At 36.9% G+C, this 17,576-nt stretch overlaps 1 protein-coding gene across 1 annotated transcript; it reads left to right on the plus strand.

The window, feature by feature from the left end:
- The first annotated feature begins 2,326 nt into the window (after positions 1-2,326).
- On the plus strand, positions 2,327-7,474 carry LOC142638923 (heat shock cognate 70 kDa protein-like). The gene is made up of 2 exons (XM_075813001.1): positions 2,327-2,612; positions 5,454-7,474. Exons 1-2 carry the CDS (start codon positions 2,399-2,401, stop codon positions 6,995-6,997), a joined length of 1,758 nt encoding a protein of 585 aa, XP_075669116.1. The 5' UTR covers positions 2,327-2,398; the 3' UTR covers positions 6,998-7,474.
- The last annotated feature ends 10,102 nt before the right edge of the window (positions 7,475-17,576 follow it).

Genomic DNA, 17,576 nt, shown 5'->3' on the forward strand with positions numbered 1-17,576 from the left:
AAAATAAACCAGATTTATTTGGTATTGGGTTGCTTTACTAAAAAAAAAAAATGTGTGGATTTTAATTAGTTTAAACAAACATGATTTAGCACTTTTGTAATTCTAAAATTCATATTAAATGTATATTTGACTAATGATGTGAAAAAAAGGATTTTAAAAACTTATATGGTAACTTAAAATTATTTAACAAAAGTAAAAAGATTTAACATTACATACTTACATTATATAAAAATAAATAAATAAATTCCTCCAAAAAAAAAAACATTATATAGAAATTTATGTAGGTGTAGTCGTATAGATATAAACATAGATTAGAAAAATAAATGCTTGTTTTCCTTTTTTTTTTTTTTTGGTGGTCTTGTTGGTTGTCGCCTTGAAATTTCGCCCCTTCGATTTAGCAAAATTACATGTTAGCCCTTTGTGCTAATAAAAATAAGACAAAATTTCAATACTTATTAGAGCATTCGCATATGGTATTGCAAATGCTATATATAAGAGAATTTTAGGATTAATGCACTAAACAAGCCCAGCATCTAAACTTGTAAAAACCAACTATTGCAAAAACATTTGCAATAGTGCTACAGTGCAATTCTAAAAAAAGAAACTAATATTTTATTCATTTTATCGATTCCTCTCTCTCTCTCTCTCTCTCTCTCTCTCTAGGTTTTGGGTTTTTGTTTTTATTTGAGTTTTGGAATATATTATTTTATTGTGTAGAAATATTATTTTAATGTGTTGTATTATAAAATAAAAGTTGGGATGCTGAGAATATTGTAAAATGGTATGGTATAATTGATAAAGTAGCTTTTTGAGATGATAAAATAGGATGGAATAGAATTTTGGGATGTGAATGCTTTAATTATATCAAGTGCAACTTCTTAAAAGCCATTATGCACAAATTGAGATTTGATGCCTAGTTTGGAATGCCTCTCATCTCTCAAGTACTTTGTACTCTATAGTGTCTATCCTCCTCTATGATGCTTATTCCATTCTTCTAGGGGTGGGGGTATTGGACAAGGAGATTCCACTTGGATGCATTCTCAAGGGACTTATATCCAGTAAAAGAGAATCTTTTCTTTTTTTGTTGAAAATAAATTCCTCTTCTATTATTTATTTTTTTATAATATATCATATTTCAAATTTAAATATTATTGATATATGAATTTAAAAGGAAATTACAAACACATAACAAAGACCATTACAACTTAAATTAATTATGCATTATTAGAGCATTCACAATGGTAAATGTAAAATTTTTACTTTTTAACATCTTAAAAACTTATTCTATCTATTTTATCACTCCATTTTGTGACTCTCACTACATCAATTCTCTTATTTTTCACATCTAAGCCAAACATTGTTTATTTATTTATTAATTTCTTTCTCACTTCCTCCCTCTTCCTCTTTGCCACAAAAACCCAACAAACCTACCCACACAACTGGCCACAAAACCCAGCAAACCCACACAATTAGCCATAAAAACATAACAGCACCAGCCACTGCCACCACTACTACTAGGCTCAAAATGACATTAAACCCAACAACCCACAACCGGCCACAAAACCCATTATCACTACAAAAGAGAGAGCGAAGAGAGAGAAAAAAATTGAGTCTGAGGAAAAGAGAGAAAACAAAATGATAGAAGAAAGAGAGGGAACAGCTGGAGAGCTAAACAGAGAAAGAAATAGAAGAAGAGAGAGAATTGGAATTAAATTTTTTTTATAACTTTCTAGCTATAGTAAGCTATCATTTTTTATAGTTTACTATAGTTTGGATGCTAAAGTAATGTAGCATGCATTTTGTTGTTTATGGTGCTAAAAATAGCTTTTTAGCAGATTAAGAGTATCACTATGAACTATATTATATTAGCAATTTTTATTATTCTTCAAATTTTTACGTTTAAATGTAAATTAAATTGTTTGTTGTGTGAGTGTTTTTCTTAACAGCAATGTTTGTTGTGTAATCATCATAGAAATTAAAGAAATTAAGAAGAAAAAGAATTAAAATTAACACATCACCCATATGTAAATGTACACATTTTAAATGTAGGACCTATTTATATTTAAGACCTCCTTTTTTCTTTCTTTTTCTTTTTCTTTTTCTTTTTCCATCTTAAGTGGAAAGGAGGAAACTTCGAGGGTAAGGGATATAGCTTGTGAAGAAAAAAAAGATGTAAAGGAGATTGTACCATCTTTAACCTTTCATTGTCAAAAGTGTCCCATAAAAACTGCTTTCTTCTGTTTCTTTTTACTTTTTCTAAAAGCATCTGCCTATATGCATGTTAATTGTTAACTATTTAGGTCCTTCAACCTTTCAGTTCTGAAGTGCGTCATAGTCTATTTTCATCTACCTTAGTTTCGATTAACAAAAGTCTTTTGGGCTTCTATTCTTGACGACAATGTCCGACCATGGAAAGGGTCCGGCGATAGGGATCGATCTGGGAACGACGTACTCGTGCGTGGCAGTGTGGCAACATGATCATATAGTGATAATAGTAAATGATCAGGGAATGAGGACGACGCCATCTTATGTTGCTTTCACTCACATCGAGCGCTTGGTTGGTGATGCGGCGAAGAATCAGGCCGCCAGGAACCCTGCCAACTCCATCTTTGGTAATCTTCAATTTTTTTTTTTTTTTTTTTTTAAGTGTTATACTCCCCCATTAATAATAATAAGGTTATTCGTGAAAAAAACTTTGATCACATATATTGTAAGCTCATCGCATGAAAATAATAATTCCACATATGACATTTAAAAAAAAATCCACATTATCTTATTTTATTTGTTAAATTGTGATTGGATCAAAATTGAAATAAATAGTCTTTCGGACCTTTTTTCGAGAAAGAAAAATTGTCTATGTCAAATTGACAACTATATTACATTACATAATAATTCATAATTTGTCATAAAGGGCCCTCCTAACCTAGTGACATTTGTCACAAAGGACTAAGGGAGTGAATTTGTACTGCAAAATTTTGGAATTATTGCTTGGTGGTTGTTGTCACATTTAGTAGCAAAGCCATAATTTCAGTTTAAGGGGGAGAAGATTAAAAGTCAATATTAAAAACAAAGTTAATCTAAAAAATATCAATTGTATAAAAAAAAATATATCAATCAATATGAATAGTAAATAATTAAACAATTGTGTATATATTTCATATCATTAAAATAAAGAAATAAAAATAACTAATTCATAGTTACTAATAATCAAAGTAAAAGATTTATTAGATATAAAAAATAAAAAAGGTAAGAGATTTATCTAAATATACAAAATTTGGACATCTAATTTGATCCCTTAAAATAAATTGTGAGAACAAATCAATCTAAAAGTTTTAAGAGTATAATTGCATTTTTTTTTGTATTATTGTTAGTAAGAGATTTATCAAGGCTCAAATTAAAAAAAATAAGTAAGAGATTTATCTAAATATACAAAACTCAAACATCTAATTTGACCTGTTAGAATAAATTGAGAAAACAATTTTTATTTTATTTTTCAAAGTGTTTAAAATTTGGGTTTATAACTAAAGTTTAAAACATTGAAGAGAGAGAGAGAGAGAGAGAGAGAGAGAGAGAGAGAGAGGATGCTTTAGCCTTTAGGGATTTAGTCCAGGACTATAAGAGCATTAAGTTTTTAAAAATATATTAATTTATGTAATTATGGGCCCAATAATTGAATTTCTACGAGAAAAGACAAAAACAAAATGTTAAATTACTACAAATTTTGCTACAAAATGCTAATAATTTGATACGGTAAGAATGTGGTTTGTGCTACTTGAAAAAGTAATAAATAATTTATAAATTGATTTTTTTTTTTTTGTGACGGTGATATATCATCTTATACGACTAATGTCGTAAAATTTGCAATATACGTAAATTACTCAGCAAGAAAAGAGATAAAATAGTGAAATGAATGAAAAAGAAAAGAATAAATTAGTAAAATGGCTGAAAACCTAGACAAAATAAAAGATACTTTAAAAGAATAGTGAAGTAGATGAAAATGTTATATACTTTGCTATACTTTACTATACCAACGTTATGTTGGTATCAATGTCTGTTTCTCTAGAGTGGGAGTCGTTTATTTTCTACTTTTCACCATATTAGGGATGCAAACTACTTAAGGACAGAAGAAACTAAAGGAGAGGCAATTGGCCCCTCTCACCCCTGGTCTCATTCTAATATATTAATTTATTTTTTATAGTTAGAAATAATATCAAACTATATTAGTTTAAATTAATTAAAATTTACCATCGTTTTTTATAAGTAAACAAATGGTACAACAATTTTTGATTAAATTAGGTTTGATCTTTTTTTATAAATTATCTAATTAAATTTTATTTATTAGTACTTATTGAATTAATATGTATCATATATAAATAAACTTTCCCCTGAAGCATAGAGATAACTAGGACCCTAATACTAAACAAATTCTAATTTTAGGTTTAATAATTTCTAATTAAATTAGGAAAGATTCTTTTCACAAATTCTCTAATTTAACTTGTTAGTTATTAAAAGTACTTATTTAATTTATTTTCAAGAATGTAGTACTTATTAATTGAATGTCTCATATATAACTATCAAACTTCTCTGTGCATTAATTGATCAGATTAGTGAATAATTTAAAGCAAAAATGGAACTTATTTTCCGGTCGTTTCTAGTTATTCCTTTTACAAAATTAGTTTGCACTAAAATATTAGCCAAAAGATGCAGGGTTATTTGACTTAATCATTGTAATATGTTTGGATGAGCATATTATTATTTGCCTTTTATTTTATTTGAAATTAAATAACATAAAAATATATCTATAATTCTGTTTTTTAATAAAAATATAACTTTACTTTTTCTTCGAATGATAAATATATTACTATGCTTTACCTTATTCAATAAGTCAAAAAGACCCAGGAGAAAAACGAACTTACCCGAATATCACAACGTTTTATAGCATTCATATTCACCATTTTATAGGCGACAGTCTCATCCAAATTCTACCACACAGCACACAGTGTTAAAAGCTATCAATTACGGACAGTTTTGGCTTTATTAATTGTAGTTAATATGATCTTAGTCAAAGTTCTCTGTTATAAATTTCAGGCATATAGTATCGATTTAAATTAAATAATTTTCAAGGTCATCAGCAAGAGCTTAAATTGAAAACTGTTTGCTGAAAGTACTGTAGATAAAAGTAAAAGCTACTTGAAATAGTACAATAAGATCTATGAATAGTACCAAAAAGTGCAGTGGGGGCTATAAATAGTAACAAAAATAAACTGAATAGTAAAATAAGCTGACTTTTTAATTTGGAGCCAAACGCATACTAAACTGTCAATTTTGGATGTTTTCTAATTCTACTTAAATATATATACCTATAGACAAGAAATGAATAATTTATCTCTGCTCCTTATGCTTTATTGTTATCAAATCATTTTTTAATTCCTTAAAATGGTATTGTCATGTAGATGCCAAGCGATTGATTGGTAGGAGATTCAGCGATCCCCTGGTTCAAAGTGATATCAATCTTTGGCCATTCAAGATTATTGAAGGTCCTGGTGATAAGCCTATGATAATTGTCGATTATAAGGGCGAAGAGAAGCACTTTTCTGCTGAGGAAATCTCATCTATGGTCCTTAGAATGATGCGTGAGATTGCCGAAGCCTACCTGGGCACAACTGTGAAGAATGCAGTTGTTACTGTCCCTGCCTACTTCAATGACTCACAACGTAAGGCAACAAGGGATGCTGGACGCATTGCAGGCTTGAATGTCCTGCGTATAATTAATGAACCAACTGCTGCTGCCATTGCTTACGGTCTTGATAGGATGGTAAGTAGCATTGGCAAAAGAAATGTATTGATTTTTGATTTGGGTGGTGGCACTACAGATGTCTCACTAATTACCATTGAGAAGGGTGTCTTTGAAGTAAAGGCTGTTGCTGGAGACACTCACCTTGGAGGTGAGGACTTTGATAACAGAATGGTAAAGCACTTCGTTAATATATTTGAGAGGCAGCACAAGGTGGATATTAGTGTAAACTCCAAAGCTCTCAGGAGGTTAAGAACCGCTTGTGAGAAAGCAAAAATAATTCTTTCTTCTGCAATGGAGACTACTATTGAAGTTGATTATTTACATAATGGTATTGATTTCTCTTCAACTATTACCCGTGCAAAGTTTGCCGAACTTAATATGGATTTGTTCACTAAGTGTATCCATATCGTGGAGAAGTGTTTGAATGATGCTAAGATGGACAAGAGCTGTGTCCATGACGTTGTTATTACAGGTGGTTCTTCCAGAATTCCCAAGGTGCAGCAGTTGTTGCGGGAATTCTTCAATGGGAAGGAGCTTTGTAAGAGCATTAATCCAGATGAGGCTGTGGCTTATGGAGCTGCTGTTCAAGCTGCAATCTTGACCGGAAAGGGTAATGAGAAACTTCAAGACATCATGCTCTTAGATGTCACTCCTCTGTCCCTCGGTATAGAGGTTCATGGATCAGATATGTCTGTTGTGATTCCAAGGAATACCACCATTCCCACCAAGAAGAAGGTGATATACCGCAACGATAGGGACAACCAAACTTCTATGTTGTTCTCTGTTTACGAGGGTGAGAGAGCTAGAACTTGTGACAACAACTTATTGGGACAATTTCGGCTCTCTGGCATTCCTCCAGCACCTAGGGGTGTTACTATGGCAAAAGCTTGTTTTGATATTGACACTAATGGTATCTTGAATGTTTCTGCTAAGGAGATGACCACTGGTGTGATGAATAAGATCACTATCACTAATGATAAGGCAAGACTGTCCAGTGAAGAGATTGACAGAATGGTCCAGGATGCAGAGATATACAAGGCTGAAGATGATGAACACAGGAAGAAGGTTGATGCTAAGGTAGCTTTGGAGAACTATGCCTACGATATGAGAAACACTATCAATGATAAGAAGATTGGTGCCAAGCTTGGCCTTGTACGTAAGAAAAAGATTAATGATGCGATTGAACAGGTGATTCAGTGATTAGATGGCCTCCAGCTCGTGGATTCAGAAGAGTATGAGGACAAGCTGGAAACGCTTGAGAGCACCTGCAACCCCATCATTCAGAGGATTTGAGGACAAAATCAAAAACTTTGAGCATCACCTCTCAAAAGTACAACACATGTAATGGTGCAAACCATTTCACCAGTGTGACTCTTTAGAATTTATTTTTCCAACCCTTTTTAAGTCTTTTATTTTCTTGCTAGTAATTTGTCCTTGTTTGGAAATTTATGACTCTAAATTTATGGGGTAGTCATTTTATGCCAACTGATAAGGTTTAGCTTCAACCTGTCTAGATCGGAAGTTGATTTATCCTGGCAAAAGCCACAGTTTGTTTGCATTTTAGAGTCTTAGATTAGATTAGTAAGCAATATGAATTGATAAAGGGTTAAGCCTGGACTCTGTTCATGGAGGATAAATTGCCCTGTTTCGTAACCTTTCTGAAATGTAACCTGACCCCTGAATTTATATAAAGAGAAAAAAATATATATATATATCCAGATTCAAGGTTAAGAGAATTTTTATTTTTTGGTTGTGAGAGAAATAGTGGACAGCAAAGAAATGAAAGATCCTGAATCAATCCAGATACCAACACTGGAATTTGTATATTCTACTGGAAAGTCGAAGTGAGGATTTTAAGCTTGTCTTGCCATAAAAGATAAAGCAGGTAACCTTAAAATTAATTTCCCATCCCCACGTTTTCCTTTACAACTCCACTTGAATATTCAGTAGTAATTGATTTAAGTTGATAAAAGCAGCCTGTGCCTACAATGACAGTTCGTCACGTACCATTTTGTGAAAATAAAAGATGCAACTTATTACTTTTAACATATTGCGAGAAAGGTTATTGAAATAGTTATCCTTACTATTAGAAACAATAGACCTAGTCAGTAACCCGTGTAACACATGATAAAGTTAGACAAAAAAAGTATATATAAAATATTTTAATTAATAAGTACATAAGTAAATGGTGAAATTAGAGAATATATAGAAAAGGACATATCTAATTGAATTATTATTTTAAAAAAATGAATTAAAAAGGATATATTTTGTTTTGACCTGCTTAATTTATTTAAAAATGTGTGGTTTTAATTAATTTAAAGAAGCATAGTATAGCATTATATATTCATAACTATTAAAAATATATGTTTGACTCATCATGTGAAAAGCTTATAACTGTTGATTTTCAAAAACTTATATGGTAACTTTAAAAAATATCCACAAAAATAAAAAAGATTTCATATTATATTATATATAAATATTGATATTATTATAGATATACGCTCTGTTTGTTTTGCTGGAAAACTTTCTGTAAAGATAGTTTTCCACATTTTCCAGTATTTGGTAGGACAAAAAAAAACTGGTCAACGAAAAACTATCTTTAGTCAATGGAAAATCCTAATAAAAATAAGGCTTGTTTTTTATAGCTTGTTTTCCAAAAAAAAATTTTGGAAAACAATCTCTCTCTCACTCTCACTCTCACTCTTTTCTCTTTTTTTTTTCTTTCTTCACACCCTCATTGTCACTCACTCTGGTCTCTCATCTTCCATAGATCTCTCTCCCTCACTCTCTCTCCATATTTCTCTTCCCCTTTATAACACAGTTCTTTGAGTAGATTTTTTTTCCCTCATTGCTCAATAATTATTTCATTCCTCTCTACCAACTTGAAAGAGAATATATTTGCAGCGGTAATTATTCATTCCTCTCTACCAAAATCTCAATTCTTTATTTTGAATTACAAACTTGATTTTATTCTTTTCTCTAAGAAACGTTTGGTTTGATGGATTCCATGTATAAGTTTTTTTTTCACATAAAAGTGCTAGAAAAATAAAATAAAAAATAAAAAAGAAGAAAGATGGAATGAATGAAGTAAAAGATGAAAATTTTAAACATAATGCCTATATGGCTCTAAATTACTTTTACATAAGATAATCTTTTTTGTTGATAGATACATTATGTAGATTTCATGTAGTAATGATATATTATGTAGATACATTATATAAAAACATAATTTTGAGTAATATTAAAAACTTTTGGTTGACCATAGTAGACAATTAGTGTACCAGCAAAAAGAGTAGACAATGAAAAGTTATTGTTATTTTGTACTTATTAAAGATGTATTCCCGTCAATTTTATGTATATAGACAAATAATTTATATATATATATATATATATGTGTGTGTGTGTGTGTGTGTATGTGGACGTTTCTGTCCATATATATGAGCAAGATGAGTGGTAGAGATCATGAAAATTTGACAACTAATTTTTATTATATCTATTGTCAAAATTTTAGTATGAAAACTAAATTCATTCTTGGTTTTTTTTTTTTTTTTTAATATTGATTACATTAGTTAGTTTACATAATACGCATGTTTTAAATTACACAAGAAATATAAAAAATTAAAATTAAAATTTGCATACCAAACACCAAAAAACATTCTCAAGCTCATTTTTAAGGTCGTTACCAAACACTGGAAAATGATATAGTTTTCTAGAAAATACTCTTTGAAAAATGAACCATTTTCCAAATAACGTTGATACTGAAACAAACAGAGCGATAGATTAGAAAGTAAATGTTTTGATTTTTTTAAATTATCTTTTGGTGGTCTTGTCAACTTGAAATCCTATAAAGTTTATTTTTTATTTTTTATTTCCTTCCACAAGCAAAATTACTTTTTTTTTTTAAAATTTTGTTCCATATTATTTGAGAAGGTGTATTTTGTGTAGTATAATTTGTCATATCCTCCTCTAAAATTACATGTCTTCTAAATAGAAAGGAAAACAAAGTGAAATGATGTTGAAGCTGAATCTAAATTAGTAAGGCTTATAATGACGTCAAGTTTGACCTGATAAACCTGATTTTAGAGTATATCCTAATTGCTTTCTTCTTTATCCTCCTCAATGTATAGATTGCTAGTAAGCCTCATTCGTTCCTCTAGGGGAATTCGATAAAGGGGGTACCCAAAACCAATGGAGGAGGTCCAAATCTTAATCATATTTTTTTTTGGTTGATAATAAAATCTTCTTCTACTATTTATTTTTTACTATACATACTGTGGGGAGTAAAAAAACCCTGATGGGAATATGGGCCTCTGGGCTATGCTAAGGAAGGCCGACCTACTCTTGGGTTTAGAACTTGTTAGTACTACGGGTCGGCCCATACGCCGAGGATCCGAGGATCTAGCCGAGGGTGAATTTCCCTTCGGACGGACACCGGAGAACCCGGGACTTCATGGTAAAGGTGAGGGAATGACACGGTCAAGACCAATGGTTAAAGATAGGGAACCTTTGAATGTCCTAGAAGCACCGATGTCAGAGAAATACCAAAGATAAAGGCTGCCACCTCCACATTAAAGACCCTGCACCTACCACCCTGGCCGCATTAATGGGGAAGTGACACCTGAACAGTGGAAGGGAAACTTCTGGTTACTATTCAAAGGCACTGAGAAAAGAAATATCTAGGCTAAAGGGGAGTTGGGGCAACACGTGTACAAAGTATCAAAAGAGGAGTATTTAAGGAGCAACCTAGAACAGGAATAGGGGCCTTCTGGGGGGATCTAGAAAGAAAAAGAAAAAAGATAAAGAGATAATATAAGAATAGCTCTCGGCTTACGTCCGAGGAGGTTGATTTACAATATTCTTTGTCGTTTTCAAGTGTTTGCAATCTTTTACTTGTCATTTTATCCTTAGACACTTCTAACCTGGGTTTAAAGCTCACACTCTACAAATTCATATTGTTTAAGGCTCATTGGGCCTGAGCCCGTAACTGTTATTGGGGCCAGGTGCAATTGTGCACCTACAATTGGCACCGTCTATGGGAAATCTAGTCTAGAAGAGGTAAGGATATTATGGCAGGCTTAGGCTCTCACCATGTAGAGTCACAAGGATCACAACCAGAGGACCATTTCGAGCATCTTTAACATCAAAGGGATCGTGAGGGAAGCGTCCACACAGAGTACCTAGGCGCTAGCCATACTCATGGTGGGGGTAGCGTTACTCACGATGAGGGTTCTAAATCCATGCAGAAGGAAATTAATCATTTGAAGAGGAAGTTACGCCGTTCTAAACGCAGGTTTTCACCGTCCTCGTCTAATCCTTCCTCTGAGGAGGATAGGGGAGATGGCTACAGCTCGAGGTCGCGCTCCCCTACCAGTACAACGTCCTCCGGTGAGGAGGACGACCAGCCAACTCGCAGACGTAAGAAGCTTCATTCTAGGGGCTTAGGCAACGATGCTATGAGTAGGGCGTTGCACCAACTCTCCAAGTCTCCATTCACACAGAGGATTGAAAAAGGAAGGCTTCCCAGGAGGTTTACTCAGCCCACCTTTACCATCTACAATGGCCGGACTGATCCGGTAGAGCACGTGAGTCACTTCAACCAGAGGATGGCAGTGCACTCTCACAACGAGACTCTGATGTGTAAAGTTTTCCCCTCCAGCTTGGGACCTGTGGCTATGAGATGGTTTAACGGTCTCAAATCGGGGTCTGTAGGCTCATTCGGGGAGCTAACTAGGGCATTCGCTTCACTGTTTATTACGTGTAGCAGAGTCCCTCGACCATTGGACTCGCTGCTATCCATGGCCATGAAGGAAGGGGAGACGTTGAAAGCATACTCCGACCAGTACTGGGAAATGTTTAATGAGATAGATGGTGATTTTGATGAGGTGGCGCTTAATACCTTTAAGGTAGGTCTTCCTACTGACCACGATCTAAGAAAGTCTTTGATGAAAAAGCCCGTCCGCAGCGTACGCCGCCTTATGGATCGTATTGATGAGTACAAAAGGGTAAAGGAAGACCAGCAGCAGGGCAAGGGAAAGGAGAAGGTTATCCCGCAGGAGAGAAGGGATCTCAGGTGGGACAGATATCACAACAACAAGCCGAGGAGGGATTACTTCGGGCAATCTGGCTCGGCAGTACCTCAGGCTGTAAATACTGTGTTCCGGGAACCAGTGCATCAGTTACTAGAGAAAGTTCGTAAAGAGCCCTTCTTCAGATGGCCCAGCAAGATGGCAGGGGACCCTGCGAAAAGAAATCAAAATCTCTTTTGTCAGTACCATCAGGATGTGGGCCACACTACCGAGAACTGCCGGACCCTGTGGAACCATCTGGAGCAGGTCGTCAGTGAGGGAAAGTTGAAGCAGCACTTGTGTCAGCCCGCTGGGCAGGTCAGTCAAGCTGGCTCAAATAACCAGAGGAACAATTCATCTCGGCCAGCATTGGGAACAATTAATGGTATCTTCGCTGCACCTGGTAGGACCGGCTCAGGTCCCACTAGGGTGATGGCGGTTTCTTATCCTCAGGCCGAGGATGTGGGTAGCAGGCCGAAGAGGTCGAAGGGCACTTTGCCCGTCTTAGGTTTCTCCGAGGAGGATAAGGTAGGGACTATCCAGCCCCATGACGATGCTCTTGTGGTCACCCTCAGGATAGAGAACTATGATGTGAGAAGGGTGATGATAGACCAGGGCAGCAATGCAGATATCATGTACCCTGATCTATTCAAGGGGTTAAGGTTGAAGTTGGAAGATCTTACTCCTTATGATTCGCCGCTTATAAGTTTTGAAGGGAGAGCCGTTGTGCCGAAGGGACAGATTCGTTTGCCCGTTCAATCCGGCTCAGAAACGGTTGAGGTGGACTTCATTGTGGTTGACGCGTACTCTCCATATACAGCCATACTTGCCAGGCCATGGCTGCACGCTCTTGGAGCTGTCTCATCTACCTTGCATGTTAAGGTTAAATTTCCCTCAGGGGAATGTGTTGAAGAGGTCCTCGACAGCCAATCGGTAGCCAGGCAATGCATATCAGCTGCTGTCCTGCATCAGACGGAAGCCGAATCTTCGGCTATGATCACCAAAGGCTTATAGCAATTAACTGCTCCCGGTTCATCTGGGATGGCGACAAGAGAGAAGACACATTGTGAGGAGTTAGAGAAGTTTCCAGTAGCCGATGACCCAGAGAGATTCTTCCAAGTCAGTGTACTTTTGCCACACCAAGAGAAGATGGAATTGTTAAAATTCTTGAAGGACAATGTTGATGTTTTTGCGTGGGATCCTTATGAAGCTCCAGGCGTTGATCCGAGCTTCATTTGTCATCACTTAAATGTCAACCCAGCTATCTTTCGGAGAAGGCAGCCACCTCGGCGATCTTCCAGAGAACATTCCGAGGCTGTGAAGGAAGAGGTTCTTAAACTCAAAAGGGCGGGGGCTATCAAAGAAGTTTTCTACCCTGAATGGTTGGCTCATACTGTTGTTGTTAAAAAGAAAAATGGAACGTGGAGGGTATGTGTGGACTTCACTGATCTGAACAAGGCCTGTCCTAAAGATTCGTTCCCAATGCCACGTATTGATTAACTGGTGGATGCCACTGTCGGACATCCTCGGATGAGCTTTTTGGATGCCTTCCAGGGTTACCACCAAATTCCCTTGGCGTTAGAGGATCAGGAGAAGACTGCCTTCATTACACCGACGGAGAATTATCATTATAAGGTCATGCCATTCGGCTTGAAGAATGCTGGGGCTATCTATCAAAGGATGATGACCAGAATGTTCGAACAGCAAATGGGGAAAACCATTGAAGTATATGTTGACGATATGGTGGTGAAAAACAAAACAATACCCTCACACGTGAAAGATTTGGCCGATACTTTTCAGATAGTGAGAAAGTACAGGTTGCGCCTCAACGCCTCAAAGTGCTCTTTCGGCGTGGGGTCTGGAAAGTTCTTGGGATACATGATTACTTATAGAGGCATAGAGGTAAACCCTGCACAGGTGAAGGCTATTCAGGACTTGCAGCCTCCTCGTAACCCAAAAGAAATCTAGAAATTAACCGGGATGATTGCCGCATTGAATAGGTTTATCTCTCGGTCAGCTGACCGGTGCCGTCCTTTCTTCCAATTGTTGAATAGGTGGAAAGGGTTTCAATGGACCGAGGACTGCGTGTTAGCTTTCCAGCAGCTTAAACAATATCTTTCTCGGCCACCCATTTTGTCTCGCCCCGAGGCGGACAAGGTCTTGTTTGCCTATCTGGCAGTGGCCGTACACGCGGTCAGCCTAGTCCTCATCAGGAGTGAGAGTGGGGCGCAAAGACCGGTCTACTACGTCAGTAAGTCTTTGAATGAGGCCGAGGTGCACTACTTGCTCTTGGAGAAAGCACTTCTGGCTATAGTTCATGCTATGCGGAAGCTTCCTCATTACTTTCAATCCCATACTATGGTGGTTCTAACCCAATTGCCCCTCAAGGCAGTGCTACGTAGTGCCGATTACTCAGGCAGAATAGCAAAGTGGGGGACCATCCTGGGGGCTTTTGACGTTAAGTACAAGCCTCGCACCTCGGTGAAGGGTCAGGTCCTCGCTGACTTGGTGGCAGAGTTTACTGAACCATTGCTAGAAGAAACTCTAAAAGAAGCACACATGGATGGAAAATCAGTTGGAGTGATCACGGCCGCAGTGCCCTCGGCTTGGAAAGTGTATGTAGATGGGGCAGCTAATCAGAGAGGGTTTGGTATTGGACTTGTTCTAATGTCCCCTGAAGGAATTGTCTTTGAAAAATCTTTAAGATTGACCTTCTTGGCTACTAACAATGAAGCCGAGTACGAAGCAGTCTTGGTAGGCATGCAGATGGTACGTAAGATGGGTGGAAAGGAAGTCCATGTCTTCTCGGACTCTCAACTGGTGGTCGGCCAGGTCATGGGGACCATGGAGGCTAGAGACCCCAGAATGCAGGAATATTTGGCCCAGATCAAGCTCCAGCAATCTGAATTTGACTCCTTCGCCTTGACTCATATCTCTCGGAGCGGAAACACCCATGCAGACTCCTTAGCCACGCTGGCAACGACCTCGGCTCAAGGTTTACCTAGGGTTATCCTCGTTGAGGATTTACTAGAACCCTCTGTTGTCATTGCCAATGCGCCTCGCATCCATCTAATAAGGCCTGGACCTAGTTGGATTGACCCGGTCATATCTTTTCTTAGGAATGATGTCCTTCCTGAGGACAAATCTGAAGCAGATAAGATACGCCGAAAGGCGCCGCGTTTTTGGTTGTCCGAGGACCAGAAACTGTACAAACGATCCTTTTCAGGACCGTACTTGTTGTGTATACACCCTGACTCAACGGAAGGGCTTCTGGAAGAACTGCATGAAGGGATTTGTGGCAGCCACACTGGGGGAAGATCCTTAGCCCACAGAGCTCTGACTCAGGGTTATTGGTGGCCCAATATGCAAAGGGAGGCTCAAGACTATGCCAGAAAATGTGATCAATGTCAGAGGTTCGCCCCTAATATTCATCAACCTGGAGGAGTTCTTAACCCCCTTTCCAGTCCTTGGCCCTTCGCACAGTGGGGACTAGACATAGTTGGGCCATTTTCGAGGGCGCCAGGTAACAAAAGATGGCTTCTCGTGGGAACAGACTATTTCACTAAATGGGTTGAGGCCGAGCCCTTAGCAAATATTAGAGATGTTGACTCCAAGAAGTTTTTCTGGAAAAAAATCGTCACTAGATTCAGAATTCCACACACACTCATCTCAGAAAATGGTGTTCAGTTCGATAGTAAGGCTTTTAGGAAGTATTGTGGTGACATGGGTATCATAAATAGATATTCCACCCCAGTTTATCCTCAAGGAAATGGACAAGCCGAGGCCGTTAACAAGGTCATTGTCAGTGGGCTGAAGAAAAGGTTCGACGATGTGAAAGGCAGATGGGTAGAAGAGCCCCCTCACGTTCTGTGGACGTATCGGACCACACCGCGCAGGTCCACTGGAGAAACGCCATTCTCTATGACTTATGGAGCCGAGGCGGTGATACCTCTGGAATATGGTTTTCCTACCCTAAAGACAAGTTCTTTTAGCCCGGAGAACAACGATGGACTCTTGGAGAAAGGTCTTGATGTACTTGAGGAACGACGCGAGACAGCTATGGTTCAAATGGCTTACTATCAACAGAAGCTAAAACGAGGATATGATGCCCACATGAAGCTAAGACCACTTGCACCTGGTGATCTTGTGCTAAGAAAAGTTGTTGGCACCTCTAAAAACCCAGCTTGGGGTAAGCTAGGACCCAACTGGGAGGGCCCCTATCGCATTGTTTCAGTAGCAGGCATAGGGTCATATCGGCTAGTTGACCTAGACGAAAGAATTGTACCACGCCCATGGAATGTAAATAATCTTAGAAGGTATTATTATTAATAAAATGTGCTTTTGTCAATTAACATTTGAAGTTACAATCATTAAGAATCAAACAGAAACTTGGTTAAGTGTAGTCCTCGGACCACAAACCTTGTGGAAATTGATATCTTCTCATTTGTTAAACAGAACCTTAGTTATGCCGGGTCCTCAGACCTCCTACTTTGGGAAATTTAACATTTGAAATTACTGTTCTAAAGAATCAAACAGAAACTTGGTTAAGTGTAGTCCTCGGACCACAAACCTTGTGGAAATTGATATCTTCTCATTTGTTAAACAGAACCTTAGTTATGCCGGGTCCTCAGACCTCCTACTTTGGGAAAATTAACATTTGAAATTACTGTTCTAAAGAATCAAACAGAAACTTGGTTAAGTGTAGTCCTCGGACCACAAACCTTGTGGAAATTGATATCTTCTCATTTGTTAAACAGAACCTTAGTTATGCCGGGTCCTCAGACCTCCTACTTTGGGAAAATTAACATTTGAAATTACTGTTCTAAAGTATTAAACTGAAACTTGGTTAAGTGTAGTCCTCAGACCACAAACCTTGTGAAAATTGATATCTTCTCATTTGTTAAACAGAACCTTAGTTATGCCGGGTCCTCAAACCTCCTACTTTGAGAAAATTAACATTTGAAATTACTGTTCTAAAGAATCAAACAGAAACTTGGTTAAGTGTAGTCCTCGGACCACAAACCTTGTGGAAATTGATATCTTTTCATTTGTTAAACAGAACCTTAGTTATGCCAGGTCCTTAGACCTCCTACTTTGGGAAAATTAACATTTGAAATTACTGATCTAAATAATTAAACAGCAACTTGGTTAAGTCTTGTTCTCGGATCGCAAACTTGATTAAAGTTAATTCTTCATTGCGCCTGGAAATTAGTACCTTACTGTTTGTTAGATCGGATTTTAATGTTCTATATCTCTAAGTGTTAAGCAAATTTATGTAAGGAATGGTCCTCTGATCTTACATCCTACTAAAAACAATGCTACATATTATAAGGTTTTAATCGTTATATGAGGTCTCTCTTTTTTAACCAAGGCATTGTTTAAACATATTAGCCATATCACTTTTTATTAAGTTTTTAATAACACGCGAATGATTGCGTGGAGGTTATGATTGGGTAATATTTGAAGTTAGACTTGTTTGTTCTGTCCCTTTTTAACCATGTGCTAATGGCAATCTTTACGATCAATATAACAAGAATAAAGTAGAATGGATGCGACATAAATGAGAATCAAACGAAATAGTCCTTCATTAATCACTTAAATGTACATTACATATTTAATCCAGATGTAGAAAAAGAAAAGTCCTAAGCTTTTGAAGGGGGCTCTTGCTGAGAGGTACTGGTGGCCTCGATCTGCCTCAACTCCAGCTCAAAGGG

This window comes from Castanea sativa, chromosome 6 (assembly GCF_040712315.1).
Source record: "Castanea sativa cultivar Marrone di Chiusa Pesio chromosome 6, ASM4071231v1".
In the NCBI taxonomy this organism is placed as follows: Eukaryota; Viridiplantae; Streptophyta; class Magnoliopsida; order Fagales; family Fagaceae; genus Castanea; species Castanea sativa.

Coding starts and splice junctions, on each gene's coding strand:
- LOC142638923 (XM_075813001.1), top strand. CDS start 2,399: ATGTCCGACCATGGAAAGGGTCCGGCGATAGGGATCGATCTGGGAACG. Junction 2,613..5,453: donor CCCTGCCAACTCCATCTTTG/GTAATCTTCAAT, acceptor ATTGTCATGTAG/ATGCCAAGCGATTGATTGGT.